Below are 22,708 nucleotides of genomic sequence, written 5' to 3' on the forward strand. Positions count from 1 at the left end.
TTACGCCTCAGTAGAATTTTCTACACCAAATTCTGCAGGAATTTGAAACTTTTAAGTCATTTACAGTGCCATTGGTATTTAATTACGCCTCAGTTGAATTTTTTACACTGACTTTTATTGAATTTTTGCATTGTCTGACCTCTGAATGTACTCAAAAATTCGACTCAAGCAATAAACAGAAAGCCAAAATCCCGAATGTTCGAAAAATCCTGAATCCTGAAGGACAATACGTGTAGAATAATTTCCCAAGACACAGAAAATTTCTCCTTGCCCCCGGCAAGGGAGTAGAGTTATGGCACTTTTAAGAATTTAGAATTTTGGCTTTGAGAATTTTCTCCAGGACACACACCCCCCCCCCCTGGGGATCTCAGTGGTGCAATAGGCAAGAAAGCTGGTCTTGGGCGGACGAGATCTCTGACTCGACTCTCAAAGTTGTGAGTTCGAGTCCCGCCCGGTGCAATCAACTGAATTTCGAGAAAAAAAGACATTTTCGCATGTGATAAAACGTAATAAAAATGCACCGCCTGTGCCCAAAAAAGCCTTCAGGAGCACGGAAGAAGCATTCACTACGGGGAAGGCGTTCCTTGGGCGATCTACGATCAGCAGGTCCTTCCAACACGAGGCACATTGCAATGATTACATTGTAATACCAAATAAAGTGTCTCGATACGATTAATAATAATACCGGAACCCCTCGAAAATATTTAATTACACTACAGAAATACCAACAAATTTTCTAAGGCACTTTTTAATGGCGTTGAATATCCCCTAGGTATTTTATTTAAAAGCAAAAAATTATCTGCTATTTAAAATTGTAATTTTTGCAATTTTAATTGGAAAAAAACAAGTGTAAAATATTCTCTGTAAGGGGGTATTTAATTTAATTCAATTACAACGTTGAAGATCCTCAGAATTTAGGCAATAAACTGCAAGAACATGAGACATTTTATTGAAAAAAATTACTAGTTATTTAAAATTGTCACTATTGCAATTTCAATTAGAAAGAAACAAGCGTAAAATATTATCTGTAAGGGGGTATTTAACTCAATTCAATCAAAACGTTAAAGATCCCCTTAGAACTCAGGCAATAAACTACGAGAAAGGTGTTTTATGGAAAAAAACAATTATCAGTGATTTGAAATTGTCACTCTTGCAATTTTAATTGAAAAAAAAACAAGCGTAGAATATTCCCTTTAAGGGGGTATTTAATTTAGTTCAATTGAAACGTTGAAGATCCCCTTGAATTTAGGCAGTAAACTGCGAGAATATGAGGTATTTTATTGAGAAAAAATTATCACTGATTTAAAATTGTCACTTTTGCAATTTTAATTAGAAAAAAACAAGCGTAAAATATTCCCTGTAAGGGATATTTAATTTAATTCACTTAAAACGTTAAAGATTCCCAAAATTTAGGCAATAAACTACGAGAAAGGTGTTTTATGGAAAAAAAAAACAATTATCAGTGATTTAAAATTGTCTCTCTTGCAATTCTATCTGCAAAAACAAGCGTAAAATATTCCCTGTAAGGGAACTGAGGCAATAAACTGCAGGTATTTAATTTAATTCAATTAAAACCTTGAAGATCCTCAAAATTTAGGCAGTAAACTGCAAGAATATGAGGTATTTTATTGAAAAAAATAATCATCAGTGATTTAAAATTGTCACTTTTGCCATTTTAATTGGAAAAAACAAACGTAAAATATTCCCTTTAAGGGGATATTTAATTTAATTTAATTAAAACTTTAAAGATCCCCAGAGTTTAGGCAATAAACGACGAGAATATGAAGTATTTTATTGTAAAAAAAATTATCAGTGATTTGAAATTGTCACTTTTGCAATTCTAATTGCAAAAAAACAATTGTAAAATATTCCTTGTAAGGGAGCTGAGGCAATAAAGTGCAAGTACTTAATTTAATTCAATTAAAACCTTGAAGATCCTTAGAATTTGGGCAATAAACTGTAAGAAGCTCAGGTATTTTATTGAAAAAAACATATCAGTGATTTAAAATTGTCACTCTTGCAATTTTAATTGCAAAAAACAAGCGTAAAATATTCCCTTAAAAGTGGTATTTAATTTAATTCAATAAAAACGTTGATTATCCCTTAGAATTTAGGCAATAAACTACAAGAACATCAGGCATTTTATTGAAAAAAATTTATCAGTAATTTAAAATTGTCACTCTTGCAATTCTAATTGTGAAAAACAAGCGTAAGATATTCTCTGTACGAGGGTATTTAATTTAATTCAATTAAAAAATTGAAGATCCCCAGAATTTAGGCAATAAACGACGAGAATATGAGGTATTTTATTGCAAAAAAATATGAGTGGCTTGAATTTGTCACTTTTGCAATTCCAATTGCAAAACAAAACAATTGTAAAATATTCCTTGTAAGGGAACTGAGGCAATACACTGCAGGTATTTAATTTAATTCAATTAAAACCTTGAAGATCCTTAGACTTCAGGCAGTAAACTGCGAGAAAATGAGGTATTTTATTTTAAAAATTTATCAGTGATTTAAAATTGTCACTGTTGCAATTCTAATTGCAAAAAACAAGTGTAAAATATTCCTTGTAAGGGAATTTTTAATTTAATTCAATTAAGGCGTTGAATATACCCAGAATTTAGACAGTAAACTGCGAGAATATGAGGTATTTTATTGAAAAAAAAATCAGTGATTTAAAAATATTCACTTTTGCAATTCTAATTGGAAGAAACAAGCGTAAAATATTCCCTGTAAGGGAGTATTTAATTTAATTCAATTAAAGCGTTGAAGATACCCAGATTTTAGGCAATAAACGATGAGAAATGAAGTATTTTATTGCAAAAAAAAATAACAATAATTTAAAATTGACAAATTTTTCAATACTAATTGTGAAAACAGGCGTAAAATATTCCCTGTAAGGGAACTGAGGCAATAGGCTGCAGGTATTTAATTTAATTCAATTAAAAAATCGAATATCCCCAGAATTTAGGCAATAAACTGCAAGAATATGAGGTATTTTATTGAGAAAAATTAACAGTCATTTAAAATTGTCACTCTTGCAATTTTAATTGCAAAAAAAAACAAGGGTAAAATATTCCCTGTAATAGTGTATTTAATTTAATTCAATTAAAACGTTGAATATTTTATTGAATAAAATCATCTCTGATTTAAGATTGTCACTTTTTAAATTTTAATTGGATAAAAAACAAGCGTAAAATATTCCCTGTAAGGGAACTGAGACAATAAACAGCAGGGGTATTTAATTTAATTTAATTCAATAAAAAACCACAGGAAATTTGTCACTGGATGTACCTAATAAATAGCAATGAACAGGTGTAAAAAAATCCCTGGACTGTAAAATCACCACACTGATTTGTTTTTTTTTGGCAATGGTGTATAAAAATGTAAATAATTGCCTAGATATAAGTTAAATTTTTGCGTAGTGAACACAATTGACTTGAGATTTATGATTTAATGCGTCGGCGAGTTTTCTTCTTCTCTTGTTTTTTTTTTTTTTTGTGGATACAAAAAGCGGTTTTTTTTTGAGAGTGTAAAATATTCGGGAGAACGATACAGCCGGTCCGATGTATCGCTACCAACTGGCTCGAGGAGTTGCGTTACTCAAGCTAAGACGGGCTGGTTCTTCGCTTTTTTTTTTGCTATCTCTACCCATTTTCTACATTTTTCCTACCCTCTTTATTTCTCATTTGATATATTTTTGGGAGGAGGGATCTGAAGATTCAATACTTTAGGGGTGGGGAAATTCATTTCTCATTCGTCCAGGAGAACCCTTCTTCCCCCACCCTGGTTTTTTTTTATGCTTTTTTACACCCTTCTCTCTGTCTTTTTCTTTCTATCCCTTTTTTTACTCTCCTACTTTCTTCCAATTCCCCGGCAAAATAAACCCTCGAGATGTTGAAAAATTCTCTCTCTCTCTCTCTGTTTTCTCCCTCCCTCCCTCTCCCTTCTTAAAAAAAAATTCCCCCACTCTACATTAAAACAAAAAAAAAAAACCTGGGAAATATTTTACAGCAAAGCAAGGACGAATAGGGAATGGACAGTTAAATGGCAAAAAGGAGAGATGTTGTGCAAAAAAAGTGAGAAGGAAATATTTAAGAAAAATATCCCCTCCACTTATAATTACATCCCCCAATCCCTTTCCCCTTTTTAGTGTACAATTGTATGTGTAATTGAGTCTCAAGGTGTATCATCTTTTTCCTTTAACGTAGCCTCTCCCCTCTATAATCCCCCTTCGAAGAATAACAAAAACCTCAAGCGTAGAAAAATCCTAAGCTTGCGCTCAAGCCTTCAAGAAATTGTCCATACCTTACCCCCACCATCCCCCTTCGACCTCTCAAACCCCCCTCAAATCACCTTCAGATGCGCAGTTGGTCAGAGAAAATTGAGGTTTTTATGCTCAGAGCCTTTCAGTTTTTTGCCCTCTATTTTCCTTTTTCTACCTCGGGCCCCCCCCCCTTAACATCTTTTCCAAACGCAAGCTACCACCAAAAAGGAAGAAAAGTCCTCTTGATGCTTTTTCCTCTCTCTTTGGGAAAGTATTGCTCCGCCTCTGGAAAAGTCTCATCGTCGTCGTCGGGTGTTTCGTTGAGAGAGAAATTTGTTATTTCTAAATGTCCCTTCCATTTGCCCAAAAGAAAGGAAAATACCAATCTCCCGGTTGGGTTTTTTTTTCCTCCTTTTCTCTTTTTTCTTACACCTACCACACATTTTACAGAAATTTTGCCGACGGAATAGGAGCTCCCACAATTAGATACTCTCAAGCATTGGCCGAAGAAATAAATATCAAAAAACAAAATAATTTTTCTTAACCAAAAAAAAAAGAGAATAACCACTAAAGAGAGGTTAACCGAGACATTTGGCACAAATTTTCTATTAATTACATTTTATTACGCAATGTAATTTAATTATTTTAACCCTGGATGAAGTGATTTATCATTTTTGTATTATTTACATCAGGTGTAATAAATTGTAATAAATTGTAAAATATTATTTTTATCGACGAATCTTTTAGTGTGACAACAAGAGAGCTATAACAAAAGAAATCAGTATGACAGTGACAATTTCATGACAAATTTTCATTAGAAATTCTGGAGTAGAAAAACATTACCGCAAAATTACCATTACCAGGAACTCTATGAAGCTCTCAATTGAACGGATTTTTGATTAAATCTTCGTAATTTATTACATAGCATTGTGAATCTTCCAAGGTTAGGAAGTGTAAAAAAAAAAAACAAAAACTTTTCCACCACTTTGGTTATAAAAACACACAGATTTATACACCGGATTTTATAGGCATTGGGCAATAAATTACACTGAATTAGGTGGAATACATTTCTGTTTAGAGAGAATCCGTTTGAAACAGAATAAACGTCTTATGAATTTTTTACGTGAGAGATTGAACAAGAAGTGTTTGAAACCGAATGAATGTCAAATGATTTTTTTTTACGTCAAAAATGTGCAAGAAGCGTTTGAAACCGAATGAACGTCAAGTTTAATTTTTACATGAGAGATTGAGAAAGAATCACTTGAAACAGAATAAACGTCAAATGATTTTTTTTTACGTCAGAGATTAAGCAAGAACCGTTTAAAACCAAATAAACATCAAATGAATCTTATACGTCAGAAATGTGCAAGAACAGTTTAAAACCGAATAAGTGGCAAATGAATTTTTTACTTCAGAGATTGAGATAGAACCGTTGCAAACCGAATAAACGTCAAATGCCTTTTTTTACGTTACAAATTGAGCAAGATCCGTTTAATACCGAATAATTGCCAAATGAATTTTTTTTACGTGAAAGATGAGCAAAAACCGTTTGAAACCGAATAAACGTCAAGTGAAATTTCTACATCTGAGTTTGAGCAAGAACCGTTTAAAACCGAACGAATGTCAAATGAAATTTCTACGTCAGAGATTGAGCAAGAACCGTTTGAAAACAAATAAACGTCAAGTTTAATTTTTACATGAGAGATTGAGCAAGAACCGTTTACAACCGAATAAATGTCAAATGAAATTTTTTTTACGTCGGAAATTGAGCAAGAACCGTTTGAAAACAAATAAACGTCAAGTTTAATTTTTACATGAGAGATTGAGCAAGAACCGTTTGAAACCGAAAGAATGTCAAATGAATTTTTTACGTCAGAAATGTGCAAGAAGCGTTTGAAACGGAATAGATGTCAAATGAAATTTTTACGTCAGAGATTGAGCAAGAACTGTTTGAAACTGAATGAATGTCAAACTAAATTTTTACACCAGAGATTCAGTAAAAACCGTTTGAAACTGAATAAACGTCAAATGAATTTTTTACGTGAGAAATTGAGCAAGAACCGTTTGAAACCGAATAAGTGTCAAATGAATTTTTACTTCAGAAATGTTCAAGAACCATTTAAAACCGAGTAAGCATAAAATGAAATTTTTACATCAAAGATTAAACAGTAACCGTTTGAACCGAATAAACGTCAAGTTTAATTTTTACATGAGAGATTGAGCAAGAACGGTTTGAAACCGAACGAATCACAAATGAAATTTTTATATCAGAGAATGAGCAAGAACCGTTTGAAACCGAATAAACGTCAAAATAAATTTGTTGCGATAGTTCATTTAGCGTTTTGACGATTGCCGTACAAATTTCATTTGACGTTTGTTCCATTTCAAACGGTTCTTGCACATCCCTATCCAACAGGGTATTTCTTTACATTAAATTACTTAAGAAATATTCTTTCTTGTCGGTATTTATAAAATAATTATCAATAAATTATTTTAATCTCAACGAAAAATTGATTAGACTATTCAGATTTTTTTTTCAATGTTTATCTCATATTATTGCGTATAAAATTATTCTGAAATAGACAATAAATTACACAACAAAAAAGAAAAAAGATACCTATTTTTCTGTTGCGAATTCATTTGTCAATTTCAATGAACTAGTCTGTTTTTTTAGTTTTTTCCTGAACTGCTACAGAGAGAGTTTTCCAAGTAATTTGGTACAGTATTTGTTGAAAATGTGGTAATAAAAAAAGAAAATGGAATTATTTACTCTGTCATTTTCAGTCCGTCCGGCTGTTGGCAGCTCTAGAGGCCAAACGGTAAGAGCTAGCGACTTGGAATCTTCGGGGGACCCCCCATTAGTAGACCCTAGGATCGCTACCATCCCCCTCATTTCCTCCCCACCCTTCCCCTTCCCCACCAAAACCATGTTTTCCTTCGATTGCTCGAAAACTCGTTGTGCGATTTTCTTCATTTTTGGATACGTTTTGGAGATTACCCAGGTGGATATTTCGTCCTTAGACGAAAATACCATTGAGTATTTTTAAAAGCGGCTTTTGAAGGTCAAAAGAGTCAAAGGCCTCAAAGGTGTACAAAAAAAAGGCCCTAGAGAGTGTATTTATTAAGCGAATGGGGCCACATTCGAGCTCATTGGAAAGGTATTGGAATTTCTGGCAAAACTGAACCGGTTTCAGGCGGTTCTCAACCGCCTCTGCCCCCTTTTTTTTCCGAAATTTCTTTTTTGAGGAATATTTTGAGTGATTTACAAATGAGTTCCAAGCGGTCTTGAAGCGGTAATGAATCAGTTTTGAATCGATAAGTCATTTTTAATCTTTCCAGTAATTCATGAATGGGTTTAAATCGGTTATTGAACCGATTCACAACCGGTAACTAATTTTTATTCGAAATTTCTTTTTTGGACAATGTTTTAAGTGATTTATAAATAGGTTCTAATCGGTTTTCAAACGATAATGAATCGCTTTTGAATCGATAAGTAATTTTTGATCTTTTAAATAATTTATGAATTGGTATAAATCGGGTTTTCAACCGATTCACAACCGATAAGTAATTTTTATTCGAAACGGCTTTTTGGGCAATGTTTCGAGTGATTTATAAATTGGTTCCTATTGGTTTTGAAGCGGTAATAAATCAGTCTTGAATCGATAAATCGTTTTTGATCTTCTTAGTAATTTATTAATCGGTTTAAATGGGTTTTTGATCCATTTCACAACCGATAACTATTTTTTATTCGAAATTGCTTTTTTGGACAATCTTTTGGGTGATTTATAAACCCGTTTAAATCGGTTATGAAGCGGTAATAAATCGGTTTTGAATCGATAAGTAATTTTTGATCTTTTCAGTAATTTACAAATCGGTTTAAATCGGTTCTTGAACCAATTCATAACTGACAACTAACTTTTATTGAAAAATTGCCTTTTGGGCAATGTTTTGAATGATTTATAAGTCGGGTCCAATCGGTTTTGAATCGATAAGTAATTTTTGATCTTTTGAGTAATTTATGAATCGGTTTAAATCAGTTTTTGAACCGATTCACAACCGATAACTAATTTTTTTACAAAATTGCTATTTTGTGCAATGTTTTGAGTGATTTATATATCGGTTCCAATCGGTTTTAAATCGGTAATGAATCTGTTTTTAAGCGATAGGTAAGTTTTGATTTTTTGAGTGATTTGTAAATCGGTTCCAATCGGTTTCTTAACCGATTCATAACCAATAACTAATTTCTATTCAATATTGCTAATTTGAGAAATGTTTTGAGTGATTTATAAACCCGTTCGAATCGGTTATGAAGCGGTAATGTTTCGGTTATGAATCAATAAGTCATTTTTCATCTTTCGAGTAATTTATGTATGGGTTTAAATCGTTTTTTTTTTATATAAATTCACAACCAAAAACTAATTTTCTTTCGAAATTGCTGTTTTGGGAAATGTTTTGAGTGATTTATAGATCGGTTTTTCAACCGATTATGAACCGATAACTAATTTTTGTCCGAAAATCAATTTTATTAGTATCTAGTTCTCTATTGAGGAAGATCAATAAGTGTTTCATCGTCAAAAAATGCTAATACTACCTGATGTAATTAATGTAGAAAAATAGTAAAGAGACATTTGAAAAGGTAAACCCTATTTTTTTTTTTTGGGGTACGTGAATTTTAATTCGATAGGGCAAAAATCTCGTCCATTTCCCGGTCAAATGGTCTGTTTTCTAACCCTCTTTTTAAACTTTTAAACGGCCAGCTGCTTGTTTTTTTTTTGCTGTTGGATTCTTTTTTTTTTATTTTTGAAACTAAACACCGGCTATGCTCACTCTTTTTCCTCAGTTTCACTCCCAAAATGCTTTTCCTCTTTGCAATATTTGCTTGAGTATCAATGTTGTTGTTTTTTTTTCTTTGGGTGGATTTAAATATAGATTTTAGCGCAAAAGACTGAAGGTCAAGCTTCTGGATTAATTGTTTTATTGCCCATACTGACTTGATCTTATGAGAGAAAGAAAATTACATTTGGAGCATAGAATTTTATGTTTACACACATAAATTAGCAACTGTTAATTTTTTTTTGCATATGTCAAACAAAGTTATCCGGGATTATTATGGATTTTATGACATAAATCATTTGAGAAATATGAAAACATTGAGAATTTTATTGCATTATTCTGACAGATTGGGCAAATTTTATGTTATGAATTGCATTCAATAAAATCAGGAAGATTTGTTGCACAATTAATGCTTTTCTAATTGTTTCGAATTTGATTATTTTTGGGTGGAAATTGAAGATTATGGGAAATTCTTTAAGGAATCCATTTAATTCCCAGTCGGGGGTCATAAGTTTGTTACGGGGGAACTCTTTAGTCAAAAAAAAAGACGTAATCTGGACGAGTTATCGACGTGGTTTTGAATCAATAAGTAATTTTTGACCTTTTCAGTAATTTATGCATCGGGTTAAATCGGTTTTCGAACCGATTCGAAATCGTTAATTAATTTTTATTAGAAATTGCTTTTTTGGGCAATGTTTTGAGTGATTTATAAATCGACTCCAATAGGTTTTCAAACGATAATGAATCGATTGTGAATCGATAAGTAATTTTTGATCTTTTCAGTAATTTATGCATCGGGTTAAATCGGTTTTCGAACCGATTCGAAATCGTTAATTAATTTTTATTAGAAATTGCTTTTTTGGGCAATGTTTTGAGTGATTTATAAATCGACTCCAATAGGTTTTCAAACGATAATGAATCGATTGTGAATCGATAAGTAATTTTTGATCTTTTCAGTAATTTATGCATCGGGTTAAATCGGTTTTCGAACCGATTCGAAATCGTTAATTAATTTTTATTAGAAATTGCTTTTTTGGGCAATGTTTTGAGCGATTTATAAATCGGTTCCAATCGGTTATGAAGCGGTGATTAATCGGTTTTTAATCGATAAGTCATTTTTGATCTTTTCAGTAATTTATGCATCGGGTTAAATCGGTTTTCGAACCGATTCGAAATCGCTAATTAATTTTTATTAGAAATTGCTTTTTTGGGCAATGTTTTGAGCGATTTATAAATCGGTTCCAATCGGTTATGAAGCGGTGATTAATTGGTTTTTAATCGATAAGTCATTTTTGATCTTTTGAGTAATTTTTGAATTGGTTTAAATCGGTTGTCAAAGAGTCCATTTTCGAAGTTTCAATTTCGAAATATTTCGATAACTGGATGATGATTTTTCCTTTAAATTTGAATATGTTGTAGCTGAAGTCGAAACCTTTCCAACGGTGTATCGCATTCCTCCCTCGATGTTCCCTGACTCGAGCTATAGCCCAAAAATGTTTTTCCCGGAATGCATTTTCTGTGTTTCTGAAGCGATTTCTTTTGAAATTGTATCTAAAATCGAGGTCCCACTGTACTTATTACTAAACACTCTATCGTCCTATTTTTTTTTTCTATTTCACCTACTTTGAAAAAATGTTCACAGTAGTCTACATTTAGGCTCAAGGGGTATTTATTAATTTCCTATTAACTACAATATTGTATAATATATATATATTATTATGTATATTATTTTTGAGCAGTATGAAGTCAAATTAGGTCGGCAAAAAATTCAAAATTATCAGTGAAAAATCAAAAAAGGACAGTAAAAAAGTAAGAACATGATGAGTAAAAATCAGTAAAAGATGATCAGTAAAAAAAATAGGAAATGATCAGTTTAAAAAAAAAAATTAAAAATGAGTGATTTTCCACTGATCAATTTTTATTTTTTACTGACCACTTAATTTTTTTACTGCTCCTTTTTAATTTTTATGGCTCCGCCACACCTTTTAGTTCAGGAAAATTTCATGAAGTCGAAATTGGAATCCTTGTCTTTTTCACGCGTTTTGTATATGTCTATCTTATTCTTTCGCGCCCCAAATTCGATTGAGCTAAATTGAATTTAGAGTGATGTTTAAAAGAAGAAGAAGAGTGCGAAAGAATAAGATAAACATATGAAAATTGTGTGAGAAAGACAAGGATTCCAATTTCGACTTCATGAAATTTTGTTGATCTAAAAGGTGTACAGGAGCCATTACTGACAAAATTGAATTTGTATTTCATTAATCATTAAAAAAAGGAGTATTCAAAGATATAGGGGAAAGTACTCTATTTTCGAGTATTTACACATTTACCAGTGCCAGTGGCCCATCAAGGTTAATACAAAGTGAAGCTATTTTTCACTTTTCCGTGTAAAAATGTTGCAGCTATTGCACCGCGACTTAAACAGATTTCCTCGTAGTTCTTGTATTATTTCGGCGAGCATCATGAAATATGTATTTTTAGCAGGTGGATGACATTAGCTCTGAAAAATGCGACCACTTTTAGTGTAAATTTTTCCCTGTTTTCGTACACATTTCACGAGATATCTCCAAAACTACGTAGGTTGCCAATTTAGGGTTTTCGGTTGCCTCTTCGTTATTAAATTGGCTTTTATCTTGCATTAGTATTTTTTGATAATTCATTCTACAATGACAGAAAACAGGTAATAAACTCAAAAAATTTTTCGGCTCGCTAGAAACATATGGGAAACAGGAAATGTCATGCCCCTGATTTTTAGATAGCTTTTAATGCACGATTTTAAAAGATATCAGACTGATAGGTAAATTCTCTTTATAAAAAAAAAAACTTGCCAATAGTCTTCAGTGCCTTTATGCAAAAACGTATGTAAAAAAGAAATGTCGACGGGACCCTGCTCTATCCAAAGGACCGGACTCTATCTGTAATGTTTATTAACCGATTTCGACTTAAACTAATTTAAAATAAAAAATAACCAGTGATAAGACCAGATAAGCTTATGGTAGCTGAGATTCTTTAAAGGTAACCTCAATCGCGTCGAGGAGACTATGCTTGCCTGTCGAAATTGATAAAATTGACTCGATTCTTTATGGCTCCGGCACACCATTTAGATTAGAAAAATTTCATGAAGTCGAAATTCGAATCCTTTTCTTTCTCACATGCTTTGCATATGTCTATCTCATTCTCTCGCACTCTTCTTCTTCTTTTAAACATCACTCTAAATTCAATTTAGCTCAATCGAATTTGGTATGCGAAAGAATGAGACAGTCATATGCAAAACACGTGAGAAAGAGAGGGATTTGAATTTCGACTTCATGAAATTTTCCTGACCTAAAAGGTGTGCCGGAGTCATTACCCCCAAAATTCAATTCACAATCGAATTTTCACGCATTCCCAGCTTAAGCTTTTAATAATAATAATAATAATAATTTATTGATTGATACCCAGGTTAGGTAATATAACAAACAGGACTATACAGTGTATATTTTAACCCTTTAAGGACGATTGGAACACCATAAAGAAAATAATTTTACCTGACTACCTAAAGTTAATTTTTTTTTCTTATGTCTGTACATAATTGTAAAGTAGAAGGTTGAAGGAATCTAGAATATTTTTTGCAACTCTCTAGCTATTTGCTATGTAGGGGAAGGTTTTGCACCTTCGTAATGTTGCAGCTTTGTAAAAGTTGATTCTTTTCCAAGTTACTAAATGAATTTCATCCATGGACGTATAATCTAAAAGCTAGTCCCAGATCTCACATTTCCTGAAAAACTTGGAAGCCTAGGCCTTTTTTCCTGGATCCAAGAGGCAAAAATAAAAAAAAATGGGCCTAAAATCGTAATTCTGATGTGTAATATTTTATGCATTTTTGCACACCGCAAGTATCTTTTCGAAAAAGCAACTATTCCAAGTTATAGAGGGTTTATTAGGGTTAATATTTACCGTGAAAATTTTTTGTTTAAAGAGGGTCGTTTTTGAGGGTGGAGGAAAATTCATAAAAATTACCACGCTTGCAGCTCAGGAAAATTGAATTTTGCAGCTTCGTAAAAACATCTGTCAAAATTACTGGCAACCAAATTTGAGAATTCCTCACTGTTTTGGGTCAGACTGTGCACTCTGCTCGGTATATTTGACTCATCAGAAAGTCCACTGAATAAATTCACAAGAAAATTGGGATATTAAACAATTTTCACTAAAATCTCGAAGGAAAACACGCACTTCCCCATCAAAATGAGACTTCATCAGATGATTTTATTTCACTTCTGTCAAATTAAACATTAAGCCTGAATCTGTTTATGGTAGGTGTGATTCTTTCATTGACCATGCGGTGCATTTTGAGAATATTTCATACAATTTGCTTTGTTTTCAAGCGGAATTTTTCGCATTTTACTTTAAATTAATGACTGGTAATTCTAAGAATCACTGATTTTCAAAAAAATGTTCTGTAAGACAGATTCGAGACGTTAGAGAAAAAACAAGGATTACAATAGGTGTGATAACTTCTTTCTGATTTGTACAGTGATGAAACTAGACTGCTTATGGTAGATGTGATTCTTTAATTGCCACTTCGATGTATTTTGAGTATTTCTCATTCAATTTTCCTTGTTTTAAAGTTTAACTTCCCTCATTTCACTATAAATTGGTGGCTGGTCATTTTTGAAATCAGTTACGTTCGAAATATGTTCTGTAAGACCAATTGGAGGTGTCATAGAAAATCCGAGAATTACAATAGGTGTGATTAGGAGAGAATCATACCTAATCAAGCTCTTAACTGACTGTCAGAATGCAGGGAAAAATGGTTTTCCGAGTGTCAAAAAACATATGTTAGAAAAATAGCTTAAAATTGTTTTTTAATGCGTGATACCTTCTACAAATGGAGAAAACAAGTAGATGAAAGTTCCATCTAAGTAGTGATGCCCAAATTTTTGTGTCCGGTGTAACGTTTTCGGGGAAAATGAGGCATACAGAGGTGGGAAAAAGTGGTACGAAGCTGAGTTAACCAGGACACCTTCGTAAAAAATGCCACTACATTTTCATATTCCTGTAGATGAAAATCCAAGGAATTCCAGGAATTTTGTGAGGCAGAATTATGAACCCAATAAGTAGGAGATTTTTATGATACAGTGATATAATTGATTCGTCGTGTGTGGCAATCAGTAAAAAATCTGAAATCTTGGACTCCTTTTTTAATACGAACCTTCAAAACCTTCCCCTTGTAAATATTTAAGCTAAAAAATTATGAATTTTTTAAATTCTCATATAGAAAATGTATTTTAATTATTTTTTATACTTCCAATTTTTTTTTTAAGTAAAACCGTTTCGGAATAATAAACTACAATACTCAAACATTATATTTTTTTATTAAAGTGAAAATTATCTGTCATTGGTTTTGTCAGAAAAATTACTGAAATTTTTGAACACAAGTTCTTTTTAAAAATATTTAATTCTTTAACATCATTTAGTTTAGGATTTTTTATTAGAGACTCATTGTACTTAGGGTCGAAAAAACATCTTTTCGACAGGGAACCACTATAGGGGAAAGTGCTCTCCCTTCGAACGTTCATGCCTTCGAATAATGTGAATATTCTTTTAGTTTTCTTAAGAAACTTACACATTTCTATTAAATATTAGTTGGCTTATCATCAATTGTTGATAATTCTGTGATAATTTAATGTAAATCTATTATGAAAAACAAAAAAAATTCACGTTATTCGAAGGCATGAACGTTCGAAGGGAGAGCACTTTCCCCTAGACACTTTTGACAAAATGTGGAAATTTATTAATTGTCTCTAATAAAATTTAAGTAGGGTAAGTGCTCATAATTTTGGACAGTTTCTAAATTTGGACACTTTGAGGATAAAATTGGACACTAAAAATAAATTGATTAAAATGATGGATTTTTATTCCAATATTTGATGAAAAATGAATTCTATCTAAATATTTGTTCTTTTTGGAAGATTTTGACACTAAATACGTTAAATTTTGAATATGATTTGAGTTGAAATTGCTTTGTTGAAAATTCAGTGTGAGCAATTGCAGAAGAGAAATATGACAGAACTTCGTGGCTTACTTCAGTCTTATTTAGTTTTGGTGAAGTACTAACAAAGTTTGTTCGCTGTTTTTGAATGATATTATTGAATATTCATTGAATATTGTGTTGATTCACGTTACTGATGATTTGTACATTTGACCTGAAGTGAGATTTGCCTTGTGAATTATATTTTTCGTGTGAAAAATGGGAAATTTTTTAAGTCATTCACCAGTGAGGTGATGATTCTTATTTTGGACAGGTGTTTTTCTCACGAAATTTCGTGAAGTTTTAGCTTTTGTGATGACTAGGTTGGACAAATGCCTGGAGAAACAAAGGAGCATCATCTCTACGAAAGAGATGCAGTGAGAAAATCTTTGAAAGGCTCCCGGAAAGGTCAGGGAATGAACGAATCTGCACGTACTTGGAGTATCGAAGTCAACTCACTTTAATGAATGATATGGAAAGTTTCCGGGCTTCTGTGACATTCTACGTTTCCCTTACATGAACAGGAAGAGGACTTGGTAAGATTGGTTCATCAAATGAAGAACAATGGGCATCCTATTGAGGCGGATTAGCTGTCCAAATTTACAGCCAAGTTGGCCAAAATAAGAGCCAAGGTCACCTCTACTTATGAATTCATTTTTAAACGTATTAAAACTAATTTTAATAAAAATAAGACGATAAATAGCTTGCTAAGTTTCTAAACAACCCTTCTGAAGAGAGAGTAACAAGAAATGTCAATTAGTATAGAAAATATCGCACTTCAAACTTGGAACTTCGATGCTTATAAGCAGACTGTCCAAAATTATAAGCACTTCCCCTAATATGACATTTTTTCATTAAGCTACGTTTTCCGATAAGGATTATTTCTTCAAATTTTGTATTGCAAATGGTACAAAGTAAGGTGTCAATAGGTCCTGACATGAGTTCTTAAAGTGTCAATAGGTGTTCCTTTCACCCTATTTACTGAGCTTATCAGTGAGTATCGAATTGCCATTGCAAGGAGTTCTATAAAATTTTATTTATGATAAGTTCTTCCGGTTGTACTATATATAAAAAAAAAATAACTTTGTCATGACACTGTCGTACTCTTACAAAAATCTTCTACTTGATTTAGTTTCGAACCACTCAAATGTAGAATTAAACCACTAAATGTGGTTAGTCTGTTGGGAACATTAATATAAAGTATCGGTCAAAAGTATGTTGACAAATCGATGTTAGAGAAATCAGAGGTCAAATTCTTGAAAATAGCCAATCACAACTGGTTACTAGTTATATCCTAGGCACACTTACGATTTAAGCTGGGAGGCGACTTAATGGAAAATGATGGAAATGAAGTTTAGGCATTAGGGTAAAGTGGTACAAGTTGGACAATGGTACAATTTGGACAGGGCTTTTTGTCTTCATAAATTTAGTACTTCATTTTTATTTGTATATTTTTAATGCTTTAGTTTTATAATTTGGTTCCTTGTGCTTAAAAACAAATTTTGTACTGTATTTATCAAGAAAAAAGCCATGTCCAACTTTGTACCGGCGCATTGTCCAACTTGTAAGACTAATTCCAAATTATATCACTTTACCCTATATCGAATAAAATGACGCTAAGCCGTCTCTCGGCTAATCTTCAGGTCTATCGAGGCCCTCACTCTCTATATTTCGGTTAATCGGGATTATAGCCACAGCCACGGACAATTATCTCATACAGCACTCAATTATGCAGGGGAAAGTACACTCCCTTCGAACGTTTATGCCTTTGAATCCTTCGAATAATGTGAATTTTCTTTTATTTTTCCCAAGAGATTTAGACATTTCTATAGGAAAAATTAAAGAAAATTCACACTATTCGAAGGCATGATTGTACGAAGGGAGAGTACTTTCCCCTAAACATTAGGAAAAAATTCAGATTAGTGTATCGGGAACACTAACATACAGTGCCGCTCATTAATTCAAAAACACTGTACTGTATCGGCCAAAAGTTTGTTGACAAATCGATGCCATATTGTTAGACCAATTTAAATGAATTTTTAAAAATTATTAGCTATTTTTTTTACCATTTAATGCTCGGAAGAATGTTGTCCATTAGGTCAGATTCAATTTATAAAATCAAATTTTCCCTGAGACACCTGATTAAATTCATGACGGTCCGATGTATAGAGTACATAGTTGCAATTAAATCTGCTTTTCATTTATTGTAAAAATTTAAAATTCAAATGCACAGATATAGCTAAATGGATCACTAATATTCCGATTAAAAATATACAAACATACCAAGTAGGGTAGAGTCAGCCCTTTTCGCCATGTAAGCACTTTTTGGCCACCTAAGATAAAACAACTAATTTAAGGAATTTAATAATAAATGGTACTTCTACACTCATAATTTGCTTTATTCTACTATTTTAATGGGTTATCACGTCTCTTAATTATTTAAAATTCATTTTAAAATAAGTGGCGAAAAGTACTGACTCTACCCTAGTTTTTTAATGCTTATATTTTCAACTAAATATCGAGGATGTCTCTTAACAATCCGATCTGTCTACATTTAGGCGCTGTGGGTATTTCTTCTTTTATCCTGGATTTTGTTTTTTTTTTTTTTTTAAACCACTAAAAGGAAGATGGAAATGGAACAACACTCTTAATGGTGTCTGCTACTGACCAACTTATTCCTCCAATTCTTGTTCATAAAACTAATATTGCACCAAAGATTGACGAGAAAAATTATTTTCTCATTTTAATATACAGTAGACTCTCGCAAATTCGGCTCTTTTAAGAACGGGCTACTTTTTAATTCGGGCAGCGGTTACATTTAAAAAAAGTTTGTTGTCATTTTTCAAGTTTGATTATGATTATCAAATGAATCAAATATGCTGAAATTTGGCATGGTTTGTCTTAGTTTTGATGTGATTTTATATTATTGAGGGATATTCTTGCAATTTACGTTATATATGAGTACGTAAACTCAATATCTATATGCACATGAATAAAAAATCGTTGCATTTCAAAAAGTTTGTCGCCCGAATTTCTGCCTTATTCGGCTGATATTTCGACCCCATATGCCCGAATTTGAGAGAGCCTACTGTACTTGTAAATTGAGTGATCCAATTAAAAGACCAATTCCATCCAATTAGCGAAAAGGTGACCCAGTTAGGGCATGCTTATTTTTATCAGTTATTATCATTATTTTATAAATTTTCTTTGATATTTTTTGATTATTTTATTTTATTTTGTATTTCTGAATGAAACAGTGAATAATTCTATGGATTTAGAAGAAGTAAAAAAGAATGTCATCAGTCCGAAAATCAGCGTTTAAGTAGCACTTTTCGAAAAACGATACAGTAACCTTACTATAGTAATGTTAATATATTTTAGTATGTAGTCTACATTTAGGCGCGGTGGGTATTTTTTCTTCTATCCTGGATTTTGTTTTTGTTTTTTTTTTTTTAGACCACTAAAAAGAAGATAGAAATGTCCTGGCCAGGAAAGGTTTACGTATTGTGCGAGCTCTTAAAAAATTCTGGATAGAAAGAATGTGCCACAACATTCTTCATGGTGTCTATTGCTAGCCAACTTGTTCCTAGAATTGTTGTTTATAAAACTGATATTGTACCAAATTGTACCACTGGATTGAAGAGAAAACTTATTTTCTCGTTTTAATATACTTGTACTAATGAGTGATCCAATTAAAAGACCATTTAATCCAATTAGCAAAAAGGCCACCCAGTTAGTGCATGCTGATTTATTTCTGTATTACCATTATTTTATAAATATCCTTTAATATTTTTGATTTTTTTTTTTAAGCAGCACTCCACGGAAAACGATCCAGTATACTATAGTAGTGTTCATATTTTTTAGTGTGTAGTCTACATTTAAGCTAAAAATCAGAGCTAGTAATTGGTTGTATCCAGGGTGTTGATACTTCAATTGATAATTCAGAATGCACATCAGTTTGGTCAAAAACGCTATTAGAACAAAGTTATTTTGACATTTATTCAATTTTAAACGGTTCTTGCACACTTGATAGTCACTTTTATCACACGTATCGGTATACCTTTAGGCGTAAGGGTGTATTTTTTTCTTGCAACGAACTAATTTGGTGTTTTTGTTTTGGTCTTTATCCTGGGAACTAGATTGAATCACCGTTTTTTTTTATTTTCTATATCTCCACCCATCCCTCTCTAATTCAGGTCTCAGGCTCTTGGTCTATCATGACCGAAAACCTACATGGTAGAACATTGTCACTAACTCGCAATCACTTAAACACTCATAGGAGTGATACTGTCAGGATTCTTAGAAGTAATTGTATTTGGATGCCATTTCTCTAGACAAATCTGGATTGAATCACCTGTTTTGAACGATTTTTAACGTTTTTTCTTCTTGTTGCCATTTTCTGTATTTAGTGGTAGGTGTATTTATTAACACAATCACTTCACATTTGCGCCAAATGTCCGGCAATTCTCTTTGGTAAAATACATTTTTTTGTTTGTTTATAGGGGAGGATGGGGCAGGGTTAGAGAGGTTTTTCAAAAAGGAATCACAGCGACCGTCTAAGAACAATTGTCATCGGTTCAAGCTGCTTTGAAGGTGATAGGGGTATGTTGATAGGGGGTATGATTGGATGGTAGTTAGGTTGGTACTAACCTGAAATTCATTGACGAGCTTTTCGGTGGTTGGCTTGGTGTCTGGGGTACCGGATCCACCAGGTGTTGGTGACTGTGTACACGGTTGTTGCTGAAGGTGCTGTGGTATTTGACCTAGCAACTGATGCTGTAGGCTCGGTGATAGGGCACCTGGAGCCGATGGTTGTGATGGTGGTGGACTATCTGGTGCCTTAATTGGCATCTGTGGTGGCGGTTGACGCCAGAAGTCACCGGCACTATTCATTTTGTACAATCTCTCTACATCCGTCATTGATTCGGTGGTGGCGCTCAAGTCCAATGCCTCCTGTCCAGCTTCTGTGGCAGTTTGAGGCGAGCACAGCCACGCATTTAGTGTCTCGTGATCCACCTTTGCACCTCAATCTTTTGTTTTTTAATCTCTTTTTGCTGTTTTTTTTTTAATTTTGTTATTTTTTTATATTTTCTTTGCTAGAAGCTTAAGGTTTTTTGAATTTTTCAAATTTGTTTTTTTTTTTTTGAGGTTAGGTTCTCGGTCTGTACGATGAGATCCCCTGGTCTGCCTTCACAATTTTCTCCTCGCCGAAATACACACAAAAAAATCGAAGATGAAAAATCGGTTTAAAGCACCAAAATTAAATTCCAGAACGATAAATCCGTTTTACACCAAAAAAAACCGGTAAATTTGAATTTGTTTTTAAAGTAAAACCAACAAAAATTAACAAATAACGTGTTGTTTTTTTTTTTCAAAATAAAAACAAAAAGAAGTGCCCCACACAGTATCACCTGAAAAACATTCAGATAGGATTCAATGTTTAAAACAGAAAAAAAAAACACGTGCAAATTTGATATCATCCACGTGGTTCTTGCGCCTAGAAGCACTCCACCAACAAAAAAAAAAACACAATCCAATTCTGGCCCCGAAATCTAGACTAAAAGTTGTTACTCTTTAGTCACTTTTCGTGTTTGTTTTTTATATAAATTATGTTACCGCTCTCGTAAAACGTTCTCATTCGCTATCTTATTGGGTAGTTTCTTAAGAAAGAAAGTTCACACTCCACCAAAGGATCACCCGCAACTGAGACGAATGTCTTGTGGTACGGCCGATTTAAAAGGCCAAAGAGACCCTCTCTTCGCGCGCCCAAAACTCGGCAATACTCTTAGACTCCCACCCTCAAACCCTTCCTTCCATCCTATTTTTTTTTTTATTTCCATTCTCGTCTCAGCACAAAATCCTTCTCCCTCGAAGACAAGAAACCCTTCTTTCCTACATTACCACCACCCCCCCCCAAAAAATGAACACTCTCTCTCTCCCTATCATTCTCCTCTTATTCTCTCTCTCTGTGAAACAAATTTTCTCTATTTTCCCCGAAGAATACAACTTGGAGAAAATGATAGTAAACTACTACTATATATATTTGAGAAAAAGGTGCGTGGAAACGTTTCTAACAGCCCAGTACACACTGAGACAACTTTCCCGACCGCCCCCCACCACCCTGAAGCTATACGGCACATTTTCACCCTCTCTAGGCAAAGTCTCTCTCTCTCTCTCAGGAAAATTCTCAAAATCTTCACCCCTCTGGACTTTGAAAGCACATGGAAATTTTCTCATATCCAAAGAGAAGGAAAATTCAAAAAAAAAACAGGGAGGGGAACGTCGTCAAGACGCTCCTTTTTCTTCAATATCACCGTCTTCGCCTGCGTCTTAGGGAAAACCAAGAGACATCTATCGGCATCTAGGCGTCGTATCGATACCCATGGAAAAGCTCAGGATGGAAAATCAAATACACACCCACGATAACACTAACCCAAGGCACTAGGAACACACCCTAAGACACTTGGTTGAATACTCGTTGACTGATATAATGATAACATAGAGTATCGGCCAAAAGTTTGTTGACAAAGGAAATCCATGCAGAACTCTGGATACTCATACGTTTTGTTCAAGAAAATTTCCTTCAATATTTAAACTGGATATTGTATAGCCAGCTTAACATACAGCATCGGCCAAAAGTTTGTTGACAAATTGATGTTAGAGAAACCAGGGGGGGAAATTCTCTAATTATCATGAGTTGGTCACCACCCAAGAAGCAATTTTTTCTTAATATTGTCTTATAGAATTCCTTAAGTAAGGCACTATAGAACCAAAAATCTTTTCATTTGCTTATAACGCTCTTGGTTCCATCTCTGAGATTACTATAAGTAAAGTGGCGCACCCATAAGGACCTTAAAAGCTTCTATAGAAATTTCAAGAGCAAATTCTCACTTTAAGTTTCTTAAAAGTACACTAAAAGACTTATTTAGTACTTGGTTCTATAAGGCAGCTATTTTGCTTCTTGGGAAGTGACACTCACGAAAAAAAAGGCAAAAAACAAACGAGCAGTAAAAAATTCTAAATGATCAGTAAAAAATTAAAAATGAGCAGTAAAATATCTAATTATGGTCAGTAAAAAACTCAAATCTTTACAAAAATGGGTCTAATTCATATATATTTAACATTTAAAATAGTTCCATATAGAGGGAAAAGCCCTTTATTTTCCCTTTTGCCAAAATTTGGACGACAATATCATTGTTTCAAATTTCTTTGATAACTGATCAATTTTAACTTGTTACTGCTCATTTATTCAATGCCGAAAAAAAAAATCGAGCAATTTATTCTCCGAATTTTATTTTTGAATCACTGGGAGTATCATTCTGTGGAAAGTGTCACGAAAATATCGTGAGAAAAGTCACAAAAAAGGGGGATGGAGAATCACAACTTGAGTGACAAGTTTCGGTATTATCTTATGTTGTAACACTTCTCACGTTCTCACAAAGTTACAGAATTTACCCCCAGAGGTGAAATTCTAGAAAAATGGAAAATCGTAACTGGATACTGGTTATGCCCTAGGCACACTTACGACTTCAGCCAGGAGACGACTTAGTGGAAAATGATGGAAATAAAGTTTAGGCATTAGGGTAAAGTGGTAC

General features: G+C 33.2%; 1 protein-coding gene across 26 annotated transcripts in view; it reads right to left on the bottom strand.

Annotated features, from left to right (window-relative positions):
* The window catches only part of LOC129808794 (zinc finger protein 384), a 183,694-nt gene that overhangs the window by 121,264 nt on the left and 39,722 nt on the right, over nt 1-22,708 (bottom strand). For 19 of the 26 annotated variants that reach the window (XM_055858652.1, XM_055858661.1, XM_055858658.1 and 16 more), the window contains exon 3: nt 19,764-20,524. In XM_055858652.1, the coding sequence (XP_055714627.1) occupies nt 19,764-20,033 (270 nt within the window). In that variant the 5' untranslated portion in view covers nt 20,034-20,524. Of the gene's footprint in view, nt 1-3,297; nt 7,171-19,763; nt 20,525-22,708 lie in introns of those variants that run through there. The other 7 variants (XM_055858668.1, XM_055858674.1, XM_055858676.1 and 4 more) reach the window with 2 other exon arrangements.

Source organism: Phlebotomus papatasi, chromosome 5 (assembly GCF_024763615.1).
Source record: "Phlebotomus papatasi isolate M1 chromosome 5, Ppap_2.1, whole genome shotgun sequence".
In the NCBI taxonomy this organism is placed as follows: Eukaryota; Metazoa; Arthropoda; class Insecta; order Diptera; family Psychodidae; genus Phlebotomus; species Phlebotomus papatasi.